Consider the following 17,797-nt stretch of genomic DNA (forward strand, 5'->3'; position numbering starts at 1 on the left):
AATGGTTTGAGTCTAGACTGTGAACGTTCACCTCTAACTTTGTTGTTCTTATTTTTATGTCTGTTAGATTTTTGGATCACTGGCATTTGGATTGGGCTTTGGACCTGGGATCCAAGAGGCACATTTGAAGAGCTCCCAAGGAGATCTGCTGCAGGAGATATACCTACACTGACTGAGAATTGTCCTCAAGAGTTTGCTGTATGGTCAGAACAAGATCCACGCCATTAATGCCCATCTATGTCTTGCCAGTCATAGATACCCTTTGGCCAATAGCTTGAAGATAGCAAGTGAGGCCCCTGGCATCAAGGTAAGGAAGCTCCTCCGCATGCATGGAAGGTTTCACCTTAAGTCCAGCACCCTAAGATTGTACACTAAGTGGAAGAAAGGAGACTCAACGCCACGACATAGGGAAGATGGCCCAGTGATGACCTGCTAAGTCAGACTGCAGATGCATGAAAATCATTCATGCTTTTATTTTGAAGCCGTGTGCGTTTGTTTGCATGACCTCACAAGTGCATTTTTTTTGGAAACAGTCATTTACCCCTACATTCACACAACCACCCACACACACAGGGATCTGTCAGTCATCATCTAACCGCTTTATCCTCCACCAGAGGGTCGCGGGGGGTGCTGTGCCAATCTCAGCTACATCGGGCGATAGGCGGGGTACACCCTGGACAGTTTGCCAGTCCATCGCAGGGCCACACACAACCATTCACTCTCACACTCACTCCTACGGTCAATTTAGAGTGTCCAATTTACCTAATCCCCCCATTGCATGTTTTTGGACTGTGGGAGGAAGCCGGAGAACCCGAAGAGAACCGGCGCACACACGGGGAGAACATGCAAACTCCATGCAGAAAGGCCCTTGTTCCAACCGGGGCTTGAACCCGGGTCTTCTCGCTGCAAGGCGAGAGTACTAACCACTACCCACACACAGGGATAGAAGCAAAAAAATAAATATAGGGTTATTTCTAGTTTTATCTAATGCATTATCTCCTGTATCCATTTATTATAAGTGGGTGGAGAGGCGGCATGTATCCATTTGAGTAGAATAAGCCTTCTAGTTAGGTGAGCGGTGAAAGCAATGACATGAAGAGACGATTTGGTTGTAATGCCAAAAAGGCCAGTCAGAGAGGAAGCAGCTACAGTCACACCAGAGCACAAGAATTTTGCGTGAAGGTAATCTGTGGGAGACTGCTTGCACCAAATGAACCCTATGTAGTATTTTGCACTGAATAAGGTTTTGTCTTGCACATATTGAAGAGCTATAAACTTGGGTAAGGAACTCTTTCCACTGGTCATTTGGTAAGATCAGGCCAAGGTCATATTCCCAAACAGATTTAAGTAAAGTTAGCGAAGTAGGTTTAATGTTTCAAATGTGACGTTATTGAGTTCTTCTTTTTTCTGTGTCTCTCTGCAAGAGAGAATCCATCTCTGAATAATGTGGAAAATGCCTGATTTGAAAATAACAGAATAGGTGACTCCATCTGACCTCGACATTTCGTTGCGCAACACCAGTTGTATAACGACAATAAAGATGCTTTCCTTTCCTTTTCCTACTTGGAAGGGAGAATTTGGCCGCCAAGTCTGTGAATGAGGCAAAAATATCTTTAATACACAAGCCATTGATTGTCCGCACACCTTTTTCATGCCAGACTTTGAAAGCTGAGTCAGAGCAGGATGGTAAGAATGCATAGCTGTGGAGAGTTGGGGCCGAGTTGAAGATGTGTGCAAAATGAAATGGTTCCTAAACTGGCTCCATATTCTAAGGGCGTTGCTCAAACTTGGGTAGATTCTTTAATGGAGAGAGGCAGCTTGGCGCAGACGATAGACCCAAGTGAAAAGTGAGCAGAAGAGGCCTCCATCCTCGCCAGGTGCTACATTATGATTCTGAATTAGTTTTTTTGTGATGTTGGACGTCCAGTAATTTAATGGAAATTGGGAATTCCACCCTTTGTGAGGGCAGAGTTTTTCAAAGACCTTGTGGAGAACAGGTTGCAGTGTTTAAAGATTACAATTTGGATCGCCATCACGAGACTAAACATGTGGAGAAATACAAAAACTTGACTAATGAAGAGTGGGCATGGAACCCTCTCCAGGCAAACCTAACAAGGAGGATCAAGCTCACTGTGGGAAACCTGGAGCTTCAGCTGCAAAACTGTGAACCTACAGTTACTCATCTTTGTACGTGGGATAATGAAAGACTTTGAGATTACACAGGACAAATTGACATATGTTACAACCGAGGGTTAGAGAAATGCATGTGATTTCTTCTCCCTTTCACTTGCACTGTGGATATTGCACCTCATTGTGTTAAGCTCAGACTCATTGACGGGCAGTCTGATGCGATACTGGCAGAGCCCGTACGTAGGAGAACTTTCCACACATGAGGAGGTGCCTACTCAGAGGTTGGTTCTCTTGGCATCAGCCCACATATGTGAAAGTGGAACAAATCCAGGTAGAGACCCTGTTACTGACGATCACCTGTCAGCTGTCCTTCGCAGATCCAACACAGACTTTCAGCCTGACTTCAGTGCACTTGTTCGAGCCCAACGGAGACTAGATTTCTCTCACTGGCAAGCCTGCCTCACTTTCTCATCACTTAATCAGTTGCAGCTTGTCAAAATGATAGAATGTACTGCTTTTCATAAAGAGATAAAATAAATATTGAGCAGAATTTCATTCCATTCGACGCGGTGCCAGAGGGGCAAACATCTGTGGACAAGCCCCTACATGGCAGGTTACACCACCAACAGATATTGGAAATTGGAAAAACACATCAATGGCTAGAGATGACTGGACTGAAAGACAGCACAGTGGCAGAAATCATGGCCCTAAACACCAGATCACAAGAGCTGCAGGGCAGGGTGTGAGATGTGGCTGAAATCATCACATCTGCATACAGTAAGAACTGGAGGTCAGCAGCATTTTTTTTTTTTTACCATTAGCCTTTACCTTTTTCACAATATTGTGTACTGCAGATGATGAAATACCAAAAAGTGAGAAACACCGTCTTGTGGAACGTCTGCAAATCGTCAGCTCTCTACCCTAAAAGAAAGAAATGGACTCAAATATTCTCTTGCTCTGAAGCTATAGTTTATAAAAACGATACTGCACATCAACAGAAGCCTAATGGCTTCTTCATTCCTCCAGTGCTCGGGGGTCACATTTCAAACAAATCCTATTTTTATGCCTTATGTCTTTTGACATGTTAACATCAGAATATTTTGTTACCTTTGGGGCCGTGTGACAGACATAGAGGCTCCTCTGAGGAAAGCCACAGCTTTGAACATGGATTAACCAACGGAGTTCTTCAAAGCTGCAACTGCCACCGCACAGACCAGATCATAATTATGACCAATAATAATCAGTGCACTGGTCTGATTGATGCTCCGACATGAAGTGTCTGATATCAGATTCATGGAAATGTCAAATATCTGTGAAAAAAAAAGTATGCTCATTAAAAAAGAGCTTTAAAGGAATGATATGAGAACAGGGTAATGAAAGCAATGAGTGGGAAAAAAAAGACCCTAAATAACGACAAATGAACATTCTGATGACTGAATAAATTCTATAACCTTCAGGCAGAGCTTTAAAAGTGAGCAAATGTAAAACCAAGAGTCTCAAACTCTTGAGGTTCAACAAGGAAATGGGTCAAGATGAGTCAGACACTTTTCTCTTGCACATTTTGCATGTTTGTGGTTACTTTTTTTGTGTTTTTAGGGTAGGTGCAATCCCTCCTTTGACTGTTTGTTGTATACTGCAACTGTGGTAATACTTTTGCAAGGTAGAGTTAATGTCTGTCCATCGTTGCCATAGGTCTATTAAGGTTGAATGTGTGTGCGTGTGTATGTGTGTGTGTGTGTGTGTGTAATAGTGCCGTCTCTATCCACCCATGAGGAAGTACTTAAATGCATGTAAAGCCGGCGCGTCCTTCAGTGGTTGAGCTGCACTGTGATCTCACCATGTTCGTCCACTGTGAACTGCTCGTGCTGATAATCACACTGTCTCTTCATGGTCAAGGTAAGTTTGAATTCACCTTTTTCTTTTTACTCCAGGTCGGTGTAAACAGAGATAAACATGTATACACTGGATAATTCGTTGTCAAGGACATGAGGAGTCTGATCAACGGTCTCCAATCCATGCTTTTCAGTTCACGCGGGGGAAATCATTGGAGGCCGTGAAGTGGTGGCACATAGTAGGCCATACATGGTGCTTTTGGAGCTGCGCACGAAAGATGGCATAACAAAACACTGCGGCGGCTTCCTGCTCACCGAGGATTTTGTAATGACTGCAGGCCACTGCCAATACAACTCAGTGTATGTATTTCATTTCAGAATTACCACCCGGACGCAAATGTTAGATCTGGCAAATGATTTTTCTTTGTTTTTGTCGTGTTTAAGCTCAGACAGCTTGTTTCTTTCCTTGTTTTTTCAGATCATGCTACGCCATACTAGGACTTCACAATTACCGTCATCCAAAGGATGCGCAGAATATATCTGTGACAAAGATCTTTCCACATAAAGACTACAGATATCACGAGAACGACATAATGATTCTTAAGGTTAGAAAGACAAGATGACTGAAAAGGACGCTTGCAGTATTGTAGCTAAGCAGTTACATAACTACAGGATAAAACAAGCATATAGACGAATTTGTGAGCAGTGGAGACGTTTATTTTTTTAGTTTGTTTTTTTCTTCACATTTTCTAATCTCTCTTTTCCTCCAGTTAAGCTCCAAGGCAAACTTCAGTAGAACGGTGAAACCCATTGCCATGGCAGACAAAGACAGTCCCTCTCTGCCAACAAATTGTTCTGTCACCGGCTGGGGAAAAACTGACAAAAACTCATCGTATAATTCTGTGACGCTCATGGAAGTCAATGTAACGCTCATCGACAATGATCAGTGTCTTAGGGAAAACTGCTACTGCTCTAAAGGAGACAAAGGACCGGCTGAGGTATGGTCAAATGATAATAGTTCAATTAGTTCATAAAAATGATTAACAACATTTTAAATATTGCTGAAATAATCACTGCAAACTGTTTATATGCTTGCAGGGAGACTCTGGTGGTCCATTAGTCTGTGGAGATGGGAAGGCATATGGTGTGGTGTCACACATTAAGCCAGGACCACCAGAAGTGCCTTTGTACTGGTACACCAAGATACCAGACAGTAGACGCTGGATCGATAAAGTACTGCGTGATGTTTCTTAAGTGCATGTAACAACTGCTGCATAACTTGCATGCTAAGCCTTGCTTATATTAAATAACATAATAAGTCTGCTTCTCTGCTTGGAAATGTATTCAATCAATAATCAAAAATGAAATAAAATAAAATAAAATACAACGCCGCCTCCGCGTGAACATAATTCTTGATGCAACAAGTTAAAGACAGAGCTGAGAGTTTCCTGTCACAGTTAAACTCTAAACGTACGCCTCTGTTTGTTTGATGCACGATGTGTGGTTATGATAACTTCTCTGTCAGAATCTGAATCAGAACACTTTATTAATCCCTGAGGTCACACAGTTGCTCCATGCCAGATTAAGAGATATACACAAAACATTAAAAACAAAACATTAAATTATATAAATGAAAAGGAAGGTGAATTAAATAAAATACCCCTTATAAAACAAAATAGAAAGGTTTTTATAGCTTTTATTCATATTGTGAAAATAGTCCAAACTTTAGTTATAGTAAAAATATGAATGACTCATTTTATTTTCTTTATTTTCTTGAGTTTTTTCGTCACCTGCAAATCCGATCTGCAGATTGTGCACGGTCTACTGTTTTTCTCCTCTGGTCGAGACATTTTTGAAAAGGTTACGACTTTTTCGGTCTGGTATTTGTAGCTGCTCTGCTGGCATCGCATGTGTTGAAGTGCTATGAGCTGGGTTACTGGGTGGGTGGTGGACTAAAAGGCTATGAAATATAAAAATTACATTTTATAAATACTGTGCTGGCACAATTGTGAAGCCAGTACTTCAGTTCAGCATACTTCCTCACTCTGTGGTGACACACCGTGGTCATTTTATGTCTCAATGTCATACATTTCTTACGTATATCATCTTTAGTGTCATATAAGAGAGACAGAGTGTGTATTCAGTGCAGTACTGGAGTTTTCCCAGTAATATAGGTCTACTGTTGCATAAGTAAGAGAAACTTTTGAAGTTAAACTCAAAACGCAGGTGTTGACCTCCAGACCCGACACTGGAGAGGAGGCTGGTAACTGAAGGCTCTGCCTCCCATTCTACTCTTACAGGTACTTTTAGCTCTGGCCCAGTCATCAAGGGCCTCCACCACATTAGGACAGGGAAACGATGATTACGTAACGTGCCATATCTCCATGGAGATCACAAGACAAGGTCAGATGAAACACTTCTCCTGAAGCCTTGAAGCTGCACCCCTCACCACCTTCACACGTATGTGTTTTGTACTGGATTTCAGTTTCATGTGTTTGTCCATCGCCCTGTGTCTCTGCCACAGCACTCAGCTAATCACCACACTCACATGGCCTCAAACCTCAAATAATACACGCAGCGAAGATGACTTCCAGACACCAAAGTGTGGATTTGCTTGCTTTAAACTAATTTATTCATAATATACTTGTGAATACAAAACACATACAACACTAAACCTGTTTACACAGTCACATTATGGGGACTTGTCTTCCTTGTGGGGACAAAAAAGTCCCCACAATGTAAATGACTCCATTTTAAGGTGAAGATATGTTTTAAGGTTAGGTTGAGGTTAGGGTTAGGGTTAGGATTAGGCCAGTAGTAATTGTGGTTAAGGTTAGAATAAGTCTCCACGAAATGAATGTAAGTCAATTGCAAAGTCATGAATGTCGTACATGTGTGTGGCTGCAATGTTATCTTTGCATTATTTTTGTGAATTAAACTAATTCATCATTAAAACCAAGCATATTTCAAGGTTAGATTTAAACAATCCAGTCTTGATGCACACATTAAGGCCCTATGCTTTTCAAAATTAAGAGTAAATTCGTCTCATTCCATGAAAACAAGTCAACACTGCCTCCTTGTGAGCAAAGTTGATTCATGCAACAGGAACATGTTCACCGTTCATTTGCTGATTATTATAGAAATAATGATGCTGATTTTCAGATACTTTTTTCAGATGTTTGGGTATTAAATAAGACCACACCTTCCATTTATACTAGTGCAGTTGTACCTAAAGTTATTACAACAAAGCTAACAACATTACTATGATATAAAAGAAATGAATAAGCCATCATGCACTAAATACAAAGATGAGAGACTCTGCTGTAACACTCCCAAAAAGCTTTTGGTAATAATGTCATGTGGCTCCAGTATATTAATGTGAGTTCACTGGTGTGTATCTCATCCAAGCGAATGAATCATTTAAAGAATCCCTGATTCCATGAGCAACAGTTGAGCAGTTTAGTAAAATGCATGAGTTCAGATGAGTTCATTGCCAAGAGGAAATTGTCTAAATAGTTACACATTAAATGTGGGTTGGTTAGTTGTGAGGCTGAGACTGAGAACTCACTAAACAGAACACTAACTGACGACAGGCTAATCAGCAAATTGTCTGACACTAAACTTGTGTGAAAGAGGTAAATAAGAGGTTCTAGTGAAGGTTCTAGTGAAGGTTCTAGTGAAGCGAGAGTCAGGAAGAGTCCAATCCAAAGTGGCTGGGAGGATCAAATGGTGTCAGGAATCAGGTTAAAAATGAAACAATCTGTGAGCATGCAGCTGGTAACCTGACTCATGCACGCCCGACTCCACGTCTTCAATCACGCGCACACACACACACACACACACACACACAAGTACTGCTGGGCGCCAGACAACAATCAAAAGTCAAAACCGGTCAATTTTTATCATTTCAAATATTCAAAATGCCAATTTAACATGAACATACAACCAAGGCAAGGTTACTTTCAGGTATATTATATTCAAAATAATATTTGAATTACACCAACCCACAAACTCAAAACATAATTATCATATAAAATTCAACATTCAAGCAATAATTGAATTGGAGCAACCCACAAACTCAAAACATAATTCAAAAATCAACAATCAGAGAAAGCATCAAAAAGATCAAAAAGTCTTTCAATCATAATCCTTTTGGTGATACATGGGGGGTGTTGGATATAATTTCAATTCAGTAGGATATAAATGGATTGGGATTATTATGTATGTGCTTGGGTGTGTGAGAGAGAGCGGGTGGTTTAACTTGAGGTTGAGAATTTTGAACTTATCTGCTGTGTGTCTTCCAACCGAGAATTCAGCCACTGCATCCAAGCAGGTTTTAAAAAAACCATCAGGATCTCCTGCTCCAGGAAGGATCGGCTTATTCCTCTCGTTTTCTGTCTTTCATTTTATTTCTATTTTAATCAAACTTGAGAAGATTTCTTCATTTGTCTGCACTCCTCCTGCATTCATTCCACCTTCCAGCTTCCTTTGTTTGTTCCCTCTCCCTCCTCAGCTCTCAGGTGTGACTGATTTATTAGTTCCCTCCTCCCTTTACTTCCTGCTCTGGTGAGAAAAACTGGTCGGCCATTTTCTTTTCTTTTCTTTTCCGTCCTCCCTCCTCGTTACAACTTCAGATGACCTAACCCTGACCTCTAACTTTAAAACATGTCTTCACCTTAAAATGGATTTACATTATGGGGACTTGATTTAAGTGGGAACCTATTTGCCGCTCTTGCAGGACATGAAGTTTCTGTACTCGTGCTTTTTGTGAGGCAGTAAAGTCTGAAGAAAATCCAAGAAGAAAACAAAGCTGTCGTAAAAGACAATCCTGTCCTGCTCCGATAACTTCATTAGAAAGCAGAGATGCCGACAGGTGCCCACATGGCTCATTTACTACCGTTTACTACAATAAGCTGTGCTTTACAGCAGTATCGGTTTGTGGCAGCAGGACAAAATAAGAGCATAATAAACCTTATCTAACTGAATAAACATTAATTGTATTTTTTTTTAAATAATATATATATATACATATTTATGTATATATATATATACATATATACATACATTATGTATATATATATACATACATATATATGTATATATATATATATATATATACATATATATACATACATATATATACATATATGAGTTATGATTAATCATTATAAAGTAAAGCAAAATAGATATTAACTAATTAGGCATAAAATGCAAACATAAGCCTCATATTTTCAATGGCTCTAACACCCACAACATAAGGAATACACACATTCTCTCCTAATGAGGAGAAGAGACTGAGGCAGGGGGCTTGACAGTTAGTTAGTTAGTTAGTTAGTTAGTTGGTTAGTTAGTTAGTTAGTTAGTCAGTTACTTTTGATGTGACCTCTTCAGGGGCAAACCACCACATCTAAACTGTGGCTCCAAAACAAATTCATAAAAGCAGAACAATTGTCTGGACTGGTGTGGATTCATTATTAAAACATGCTGACTAGACAGGAAACTGCTCCATATATAAATCACCAAATGCCAAATGACGATTTTCTCTGTGTCACTTCATTTGACTGCAGCTGTCATTCATGCCAACTGTTGCACTTGTGCACTGACCGCAATTCAAATGCTTGAAGCTAATGCCTTTAAGCATCCGTAGACGTAGCATCTGTCACAGTACATTCAATCTAACACGGCACTTTGATATGGTGTGGAAGACATTTTATTTCACTGCCTTCTTTTAGTACTGGTTTATAAAATATGATGATTAAAACATTGAATTAACCCTCACTACGTGTGTTTGTGTGTGTTGCTTTGTGAGGACCGATAATCATATTAACCATAGACCACACAGTGAGGACATTTTGGCTGGTCCCAGAGGTGGCAAAAGTACTCATATTCTGTACTTAAGTAGAAGTACAGATACATGTGTAAAACAATACTGTGGTAAAAGTAGAAGTACTGATTCAACTCCTTTACTCAAGTAAAAGTAATAAATTACAGGCTCTGAAATGTACTTTCAAAGTAAAAGTAAAAAGTAAAAATTATTTTTTGCCGTTAATGAACCACAATACATCCTTTGATAATTTTGTTAAACCAAAAAAGTTCAGACAGAATAATCAAGATTAAACTGACCAGAGGTACTGCATGAGCATCTGGATAACTTTTTAACAGTGAGAAGTCCTCACTCGACTTCTTCCTGCGGTTACCCGTCTCCCCCGTCTCCCTCGTTCCCTCTTTTACATATGCTTTTACGTCGTGTCGTCATCTGTGGAGGTTTAAAAAAAGAAAATTATAATAATTGTTTTTACAATGTAAGGATGTTGTGTATAAATGTAGGGAGTAAAAGTAAAAAGTCATCAGACAAATAAATACTCAAGTAAAGTACAGATACCTGAAAAATCTACTTAAGTACAGTAACAAAGTATTTGTACTTCGTTACTTGTCACCTCTGGCTGGCCCTCACATTCATAAAGGGCTTTGTGAGGGTTACGCCCTGGTTTTAGGGTTACAATTGGGTTGAGGTTAGGTTTAGAGTAAGGGTTAGGGATAGGCATTAAGTTGTGATTGTTAAGGTCAGGGAAAGGGACAAGGGAACACATTATGTCTCTGAGGGTTGTCACTTTGAACGTGTCAAGAATGAACTCTGACTTTGGCCGTTTTACATGAGTGTTTTTACAATAAGGATATATAATCTGCCAAAGGTGCCTTGTAAGTGATTGTCTATAAGACACATAAAGGTCCATTATATATTGATGTTGCCCAAAAGAGAGGTATCATTGTCTCTACAGCTGCATTGGACACATGCAGATATGTCTAATTGGGGTTTGGTGCCAGTAATGAACGTTAAATCTAACTGAACTTGAACTGAGTCGTGCAATTCTACTTAATTCCACTAGATGGTGGCATTGAATCTTGATAAAATCCCTTAGTGGACAGTTTGAAGCACAGTTTGGGCCACATTTAGGACATTAGTTAAGTGTTATCTGACCCGCAAGCTGCAATTATAGAACTATCAATGGCATTGAGCATGGACTATGGGTGAAAAACTAACTTTCAAAAAGAGACAAATAAAGAATCCAAAATGGACAGATGGTCAAGAGTTTAAAGATAATTAAATACAAATACTCCAGTAAAAGTACAATTATCTTTTCTCATTTCTTTTATTTACAACTGCAGTCAACTGGGTGATATATATTCATATTCAATATTTCATCTCAGACCGTGTCTTAACCAACTGTAGGCAATTAAGATCATACAGTTAAGACTAAAGCCAGTGTTAAAAATAGAAGTAAATACTGCTGCAGTAATCACTTTAACTTCTGAACTACCCTCAGCACCTCCTACACACCAGCGCACCTCATGGCTTCCTGTGCACCACCACAGTTTTCCACTGTGGTTGAGCTTCACAGAACTCTACAGTCAGGTGAGAACCTGCAAAACAGACCTGCTGAGGTATTTATGGAGTCAGTGTGTAGAACAAATGTGTGCATACAAGCATTAAGTAGAACACACTTGGTATAATTCCCCCTTTTTCCCCCCAGATTTATTTATTAAGATCATACGTTTAATGCACATTACTTTAGCTGCTAATCAAAGTTGATTTTATCTTTTAAACACAGTCTCTGGTGTTCCACGCACCTTTAACTGAGAAAGCAGATTGACCAAAGGCAGTGATTTACCCAGTCTTCTCTAGTAGATGTTTATCATTTCCACTGCTTGGAAAGGCCGGACATACTCAATCATCAAGCATCACAACAACATAAGCATGTATGCATGTAGGAAAGGTTTTGTTTTTCCTCTTTGTCATTTTTTGGTATTTTTGCCACGTCATTTGAGTGATTTTAATTGCTATGACAGAAGGGGGCAGTCTAAACAAACCTATAGAGCATGCTCGCTTGTGGAAGCATGGGGTCAGGACCAACACCTCCTCTGAGAGGTTCATTGACTGCAGCCTACAAAAGCTGTGTCCAACACTTGACTCTCTGTTTGATGCTGATTGCTATTCCGGTGCCACAGCTTTGCAGAGGCTTTGTGTTTCAATGCTTCAGTGGTTAAATGTGACCGTGATTATGCTTGCTTGTTGTTTTTCCTCCAATGATTTTTGTTTTTAATCCATCACAAATCAATGCACAGTGTATTCTGCTGTTCATATATACAGGATATGCACACATGAGGTGTTTTTCTTATCGATTCTACACAACATTTACATTTTTGTGAATTATACACAATCGCAAAGCTGCCTGTGTGCCTTTAAGAAGCGAGATCATATTGTTATTCTGGGTTTGTCCACAGGCCGACTGTGGAGGTGGACAGATAGTGGTTCTGAGGGTGGTGTGTGTGGGGGAAAGAGAAGGTGTAGGAGGGGTGTGTGTGTGTAGGAGTCTCTTAATATGAGTCTCCAGGGGCCGGTACGGATCAGAAAAAGAGGTAGAGGTAGAGAGAGAGAGAGGGTTAGAGATGTTGATAAGATACCCTTTGGATGCATTCCCTGTTTTACAGCATGTCCAGGGATTCAGAGATTGATCCTGTGTTCCCCTCTTCTCCAGAATGATGTTGCAGGCTGAACACTCAAGGCTAAGCTGCCCATTAATGAGCCAATAATTTGTGTCATTATGTGAGGACTGCAGCTGGTGCCACTGATGCACTGCTTCTCACATGTCAGAGCTGAAGACTGAAAGGAGTCTTAGCACTGCTCATTATAAAGCCGGCCTCTCATCCCAGCTTCCACCCTTTGTCTTGACAGCATGCGTGGCAGACAAGGCTCGGCCTGGATAGCTTATTTATTTCCTCCCCAGCTCCGTCTTTTTTTTCTCTGAAACACAGCATGCTCGATATATAAAATCAATGTATTAAGTGTTCTCGAGTATGAAGAGTGACGTGCTGCCATTCCCACTCTCTGCCTTTGGCTGTGATTACAGCTAATTTGAATGATTGAAATGCTTCCATAGTGGAGCAGGAGTGAGTGAAATGAAGGGCTCACACAGATGAAGGGGGAGGAGGTGAGAAAGGCTTGGCTCTACTCCAGGTGGAGGAGGTGAGTCATTCCCTACACAGATAGACAGTCTATCAACGCGTGTGCGTGTACGTGTGAGTGTGTGTGTGTCGTCCAAATTTGTTGTTGAGAGAATAAAATAGCGCTGTGAGCAACAGACTGATAAAAAAAGACTACCACTGTGGACACTGTGCATCGCTGTGTGTTTGTTTTTGTGATTGTTTATACCGACTGCAGTGGATATATCTCTGGTTAATCTGTGTGTACTGCAGATGAATAGTGATTGAATCTTTGGTCTTTAGGCCAAATGACTCCCATTTCCCAAGGCGGGCGTCGGATTCACATGGCTCGGCATCAAACAGTCGCTTAAATACAATAAACAATGTTTGCTAAATGAACTAGTTGCAATGCATTCACGTCTTTATTATACATTTGCACACATGTTGTTCACTATATGCTTCTATGCTCTCATCACTAGTCTGTTTGTTTATTGCAGATGCACAGACTGTATTTTTAGGTCACCTGACTCCCCTGCTAAAGGTGGGCGTTAGTTTTATGTGGTCTCAGCATCAAACTAAATGGGGGCAGCGAAAAGGTTTCAGTTGCAGGTCCTGTAACGTCTTCCTGATCAGGAAACCTGATAGCTTAGTTAACTATGATATTCTATCTGTCTGTCTGTCTATCTGTCTGTCTGTCTATCTATCTGGGTTCTATCTCATCTGCACTACTGGGGAAGATGAAATCATAAAAAAAGAAAGCTGTAGTCATGGAAACATGCCATGCCTATCCTCCTCTCCCCTCAGCACAGTCAAACTTGTACAGACATGTGTGCACCTACATATACACGCACCGCGCTATCGTAAATCTATTGAACAAACAGTCAGGAGACAGCAACATCTTCAAGAGGGGACTTGCAGGAAAGACGTCTAAGTCTTACAGAGACAGACAGAGTGAGAACGCAGAGGAAAACACTGGCAGATAGGAGAGAGTATAAAAGGTGCAAATAACAGCATTTCAGCATATGTGTGGCTATTGTTTTATTTTTGTAAATGTCCTACACTGCAACAAATATCCTCATGTCATGGCATATTAATCAAATTAGGCGGTATAAGCAAACTGAAACAGAGACAGAATGTCAGAGTTCCATTTTAAAAGGCAACTATAGACCATATAGACCATATTCTATAGGCCATATAAGCTGTTTTTCCAAATACCTGCTCCCAGTTGGACAACAGCACACTATCCCAGAGAAGCAGTGCAGACAACAGACTTCCTTACCAGCTGCAAAACACAAAGCCATGGCTGGTATTGCATGTAAGTGTTTACGGGCTTCAACAACTTTGCAGGTCGGTATTTGAGATCATAATGGAGACCAAGTTTAAAGCTGGATGTGGCTCCACCAACAACTTCAGTTTGAGCTTATCTAATTCATCCATCCATCCATTTTTTTACCTCTTTATCCTCCACAGGAGGGTGGTAGGGGGCGCTGTGCCAATCTCCGCTGACACAGGGCAATAGGCGGGGTAAACCGCGGACAGTTCGCCAGTCTATCGCAGGGCCACATACAGAGACAACCATTCACTCTCACATTCACACCTACGGTCACTTTACCTACTTATCTAACCCTACTGCACAAAAAATATCCCACATTTAGCCACATTTACCCTCTTTTCTGGCATGTGAAGGCCACCGTAGTTCCTTGATGCACTTGGGACACGGAGGGGTGAGCGAAGAAGACCTCTGTTTGTTACTATCTGCTGTATCGCCTCTACACGTCACTAATTCTTACACTTCAAACCATTAGGAAAGGAAAAAATGACTATAGATTAGACAAAGACACTGAAAGAGCTCCTTGATGAGAGGAAAGGCTGGAATTGCCGTGTTTGGCAGACCACCACGTAAAGAGCATTTTTTTCAGATGGAAGAGCAGCTGGTCCACTGATGCTACTACTGCTGCCATCCCTGTGGTGATAACATGTTCCTAAGGAAGCCAGCTTTGCACGCCACCTCCTAGGGAAGCAGATACATGCCCATTAATACACGCACACATGCACACAAGCAGTAATCCATGGTGCTGTGGGTGTGTCCCCAGCTGCTCGTAGGACTGACGCACTATTCTCCTCGTGCATGCTCTTGTGAGAGGGCACATTGTCCTGCAGGGCCCCATTCATTCAAGGTGAGACGCAAAAGACATGACAAATTGCTACCATGACAACAGTTGGTTAGGTAAAGCCGTGCAGCATGAGCCTACATGTTGGCTGATAATGAAAATAGCCCCTCCTATCTTGTCCTCTTCTGCTGGAATAGAAGAAAGCCTGGATATCTGACACGGTGCTCCAGTGTTTTGTGTCCTTGTCAGTCACACCGTGTCTTTCTGTGTAGAGTTCTACAATTCTGGTCAGGTATCTGGCGCCCCCCCGCGATCAATAATCAATTCAGTAGATGTTATTGTTCAGGTGCTGATTGCTTCTCAAAGTGGATTTCACCTGAGAGCTGTACCGCACCGTGCTAATGTGATAATTCTGGGGGCAGGGTTCAGTGCATTGTGGCTTTCACACGCAGACACAGTGTCATTTGAATCGTCGCTTGTGACAGGGCTGGTGAGTCTGTACTTAGCAACTCAGTCCTTATGTGATGCACTGAGCGTGATTGGCATGAGGAGAGAGAGAGAGAGAGAGTAAGACAAAAGAAAGCAGAAGAACAAAGTCTGTGTCATATTAATCCATCATCCCCAGCAACTAATGTATTTGATATGATAATTATGTTTATTTATTTTCCTGCTACTTGGCGCAACGAGCAAACTTATTAGACAGAAGTCTTCAAGGAAAAGACACTTTGTTGTTTATATTATTGGAAGGTTTGATTTGTTCTTTCTCACTCAAAGAAATGATAAAATGTTTATGAGTCAACAAGCAAATTAATATAATTAGTTGACTCTAATCAGTTGAAACATTTAAACATTGAAAGATATGTAAAATATCTGCATTAAAATATCAGAAAAATGTCAGGGAAATTATTATTACTATTATTGTTTGGGGATTATGAAATTAGGGCCGGTTCATGCTTGTGGAGTGACTTCTTCATATGCCTGCTGTTACGTTCGTACTTGAACATGTTTCTGGGGTTACCATCGTCTTCATTGACTCTTTTGACCCCAAACAAGAGTGCGCCACCTGCTGGAGTGGAGTAGAGACCAACACGGAAGTGGGCGTATGATGAAATTGACATCAAATGTATCCTGGCGGACGTCTCGTACTAGTCTTTTGCTACTGTTTCGATTGAGAGACCCCTAGTGGCAGAAGTTAAATACTATGTGTTTAAAATTGGACTAATCTACATAAAATAATCAATATGTTTATGTGGTGATCGAGTGCCTGTGCCTATGAAACTTCACTCACATATACATGTATGTATCAGATATTGTACTCAGTCGGACTGCCGCGGCAACGGCCTGCTGATAAGGAGACACATTGCTGGTGACATTTACAGGGAGTCACTACCCCCTCCTCTGCCTGTCCATTGTCAGCATCCTCCGTCGCTTATAATGAGAATGTGCACGCCCAGGCAATTATAAATAGTCTGTGTCCTGGTTAAATGCAACACCTCTCTTCGGGTGCTATTTGGGCTGCATGTTTCGCCGTGAATCATATCAGTGTGTGTGTGTTCTCGCTTGTACTCGCACAGATGAGCTGGATGACCAGGGGGAGGTGATAAAGACTGGGAACATGGATCATGTGTGTGTGTAGGCCGTGGCATGTGTGCGAGCGGTTAATTGAACAAAGAGAGGAACTAATGGAGAAAGTGAACGTGCAAAATTAGCCTGCCCACTTTTGAGCCCACTTCCAGAAATAAAAGAGGCCCACTTAAAGGAGGCAGGGAAGCTCATTCCCTCTCAGAGTGAACTGCAGTGGTATAAGTGTCATGTGTGTGGCTACTGTGGGTGCGTGTGTGTTGTACATGTGCCTGTTTTTGTGCAGTTGGAGCTGCTTTAAGAATGAGGACAGCTTGTTATCACGCCGCAGGTAACAAAAATCACTCCATCTTTGGCTGCTGTAGACATAATGATTGAATGATGGACCGCCATATTACTGGACCCTGCTGTCTGTTGTCTATTTAGCCAGGTATGAAGAAGAAGCAAAAAGAGCCCGCGCATACTGTACTGTACACTTTGTGTGTCTCTCTGCAGCTGCCTGCTTGTTTATCAACTAATTATTTTCACTGATTTCACTTCTGCATGTGCCACTGGGATGATAGACAGCCTTATTCTTGTGCGTGCATGTGTCTAACCCCAAGCCATGTGTGTCTGATGATTTCTATGCACACCGGCTCCCAGTAGCGATGTGGGTGTGTGTGGTGGGTAGCTCGGCGTTGCATTAATAGCCAAAGGGCTGGCAGCAGGACATAGACAGGAAGGGGAAATACAGTTTACTGGTCGCCCACCACTTCCTGTGTGTCTCCCACACTATCAGCCCACGAACCAGTGCTGCCTCCATAACTAGTTTGTTTGCTTGCAACACAACAAAGATAAGACAGAACTGAGATAAACTGTGACAACTGGGTAAGGAATGCAGCAGACAGAATAGTGATGGGTTTGTCACTGCGGGAAGGTTATGCAAGTTCCTGGAAATGACTTGCCCGAGCGGCCCTACCCTTTCATTTTCAGCTTGCCAAAGTGTTACGAGGACAAAAGCAACGGCAGATAAAATGACGAGCTTTCTGTCGCCCTCGTCTCATTGCGGCGCGATCAAAGTTGCAGTATTGCGAAAAATACGCTCATTCAGCAGACCTTAATCAGCCCTAATTCAGCAGAAATTTCACCTAGTTTTACTGCCAATCTGAGAGAGGAACAGAG

The 17,797-nt window shown here is 41.4% G+C and overlaps 1 protein-coding gene across 1 annotated transcript; it reads left to right on the forward strand.

Moving 5' to 3' along the window:
- Window positions 1-273: 273 nt before the first annotated feature.
- On the forward strand, window positions 274-5,342 carry si:ch211-212d10.1 (granzyme G). The gene is made up of 6 exons (XM_044043437.1): window positions 274-307; window positions 3,881-4,026; window positions 4,157-4,322; window positions 4,441-4,567; window positions 4,733-4,960; window positions 5,061-5,342. The coding sequence occupies exons 2-6, from the start codon at window positions 3,915-3,917 to the stop codon at window positions 5,214-5,216; spliced, it is 789 nt and encodes a 262-aa protein (XP_043899372.1). The 5' UTR covers window positions 274-307; window positions 3,881-3,914; the 3' UTR covers window positions 5,217-5,342.
- The last annotated feature ends 12,455 nt before the right edge of the window (window positions 5,343-17,797 follow it).

The sequence above is a fragment of the Solea senegalensis genome, linkage group LG14, assembly GCF_019176455.1.
Source record: "Solea senegalensis isolate Sse05_10M linkage group LG14, IFAPA_SoseM_1, whole genome shotgun sequence".
NCBI classification, from domain to species: Eukaryota; Metazoa; Chordata; class Actinopteri; order Pleuronectiformes; family Soleidae; genus Solea; species Solea senegalensis.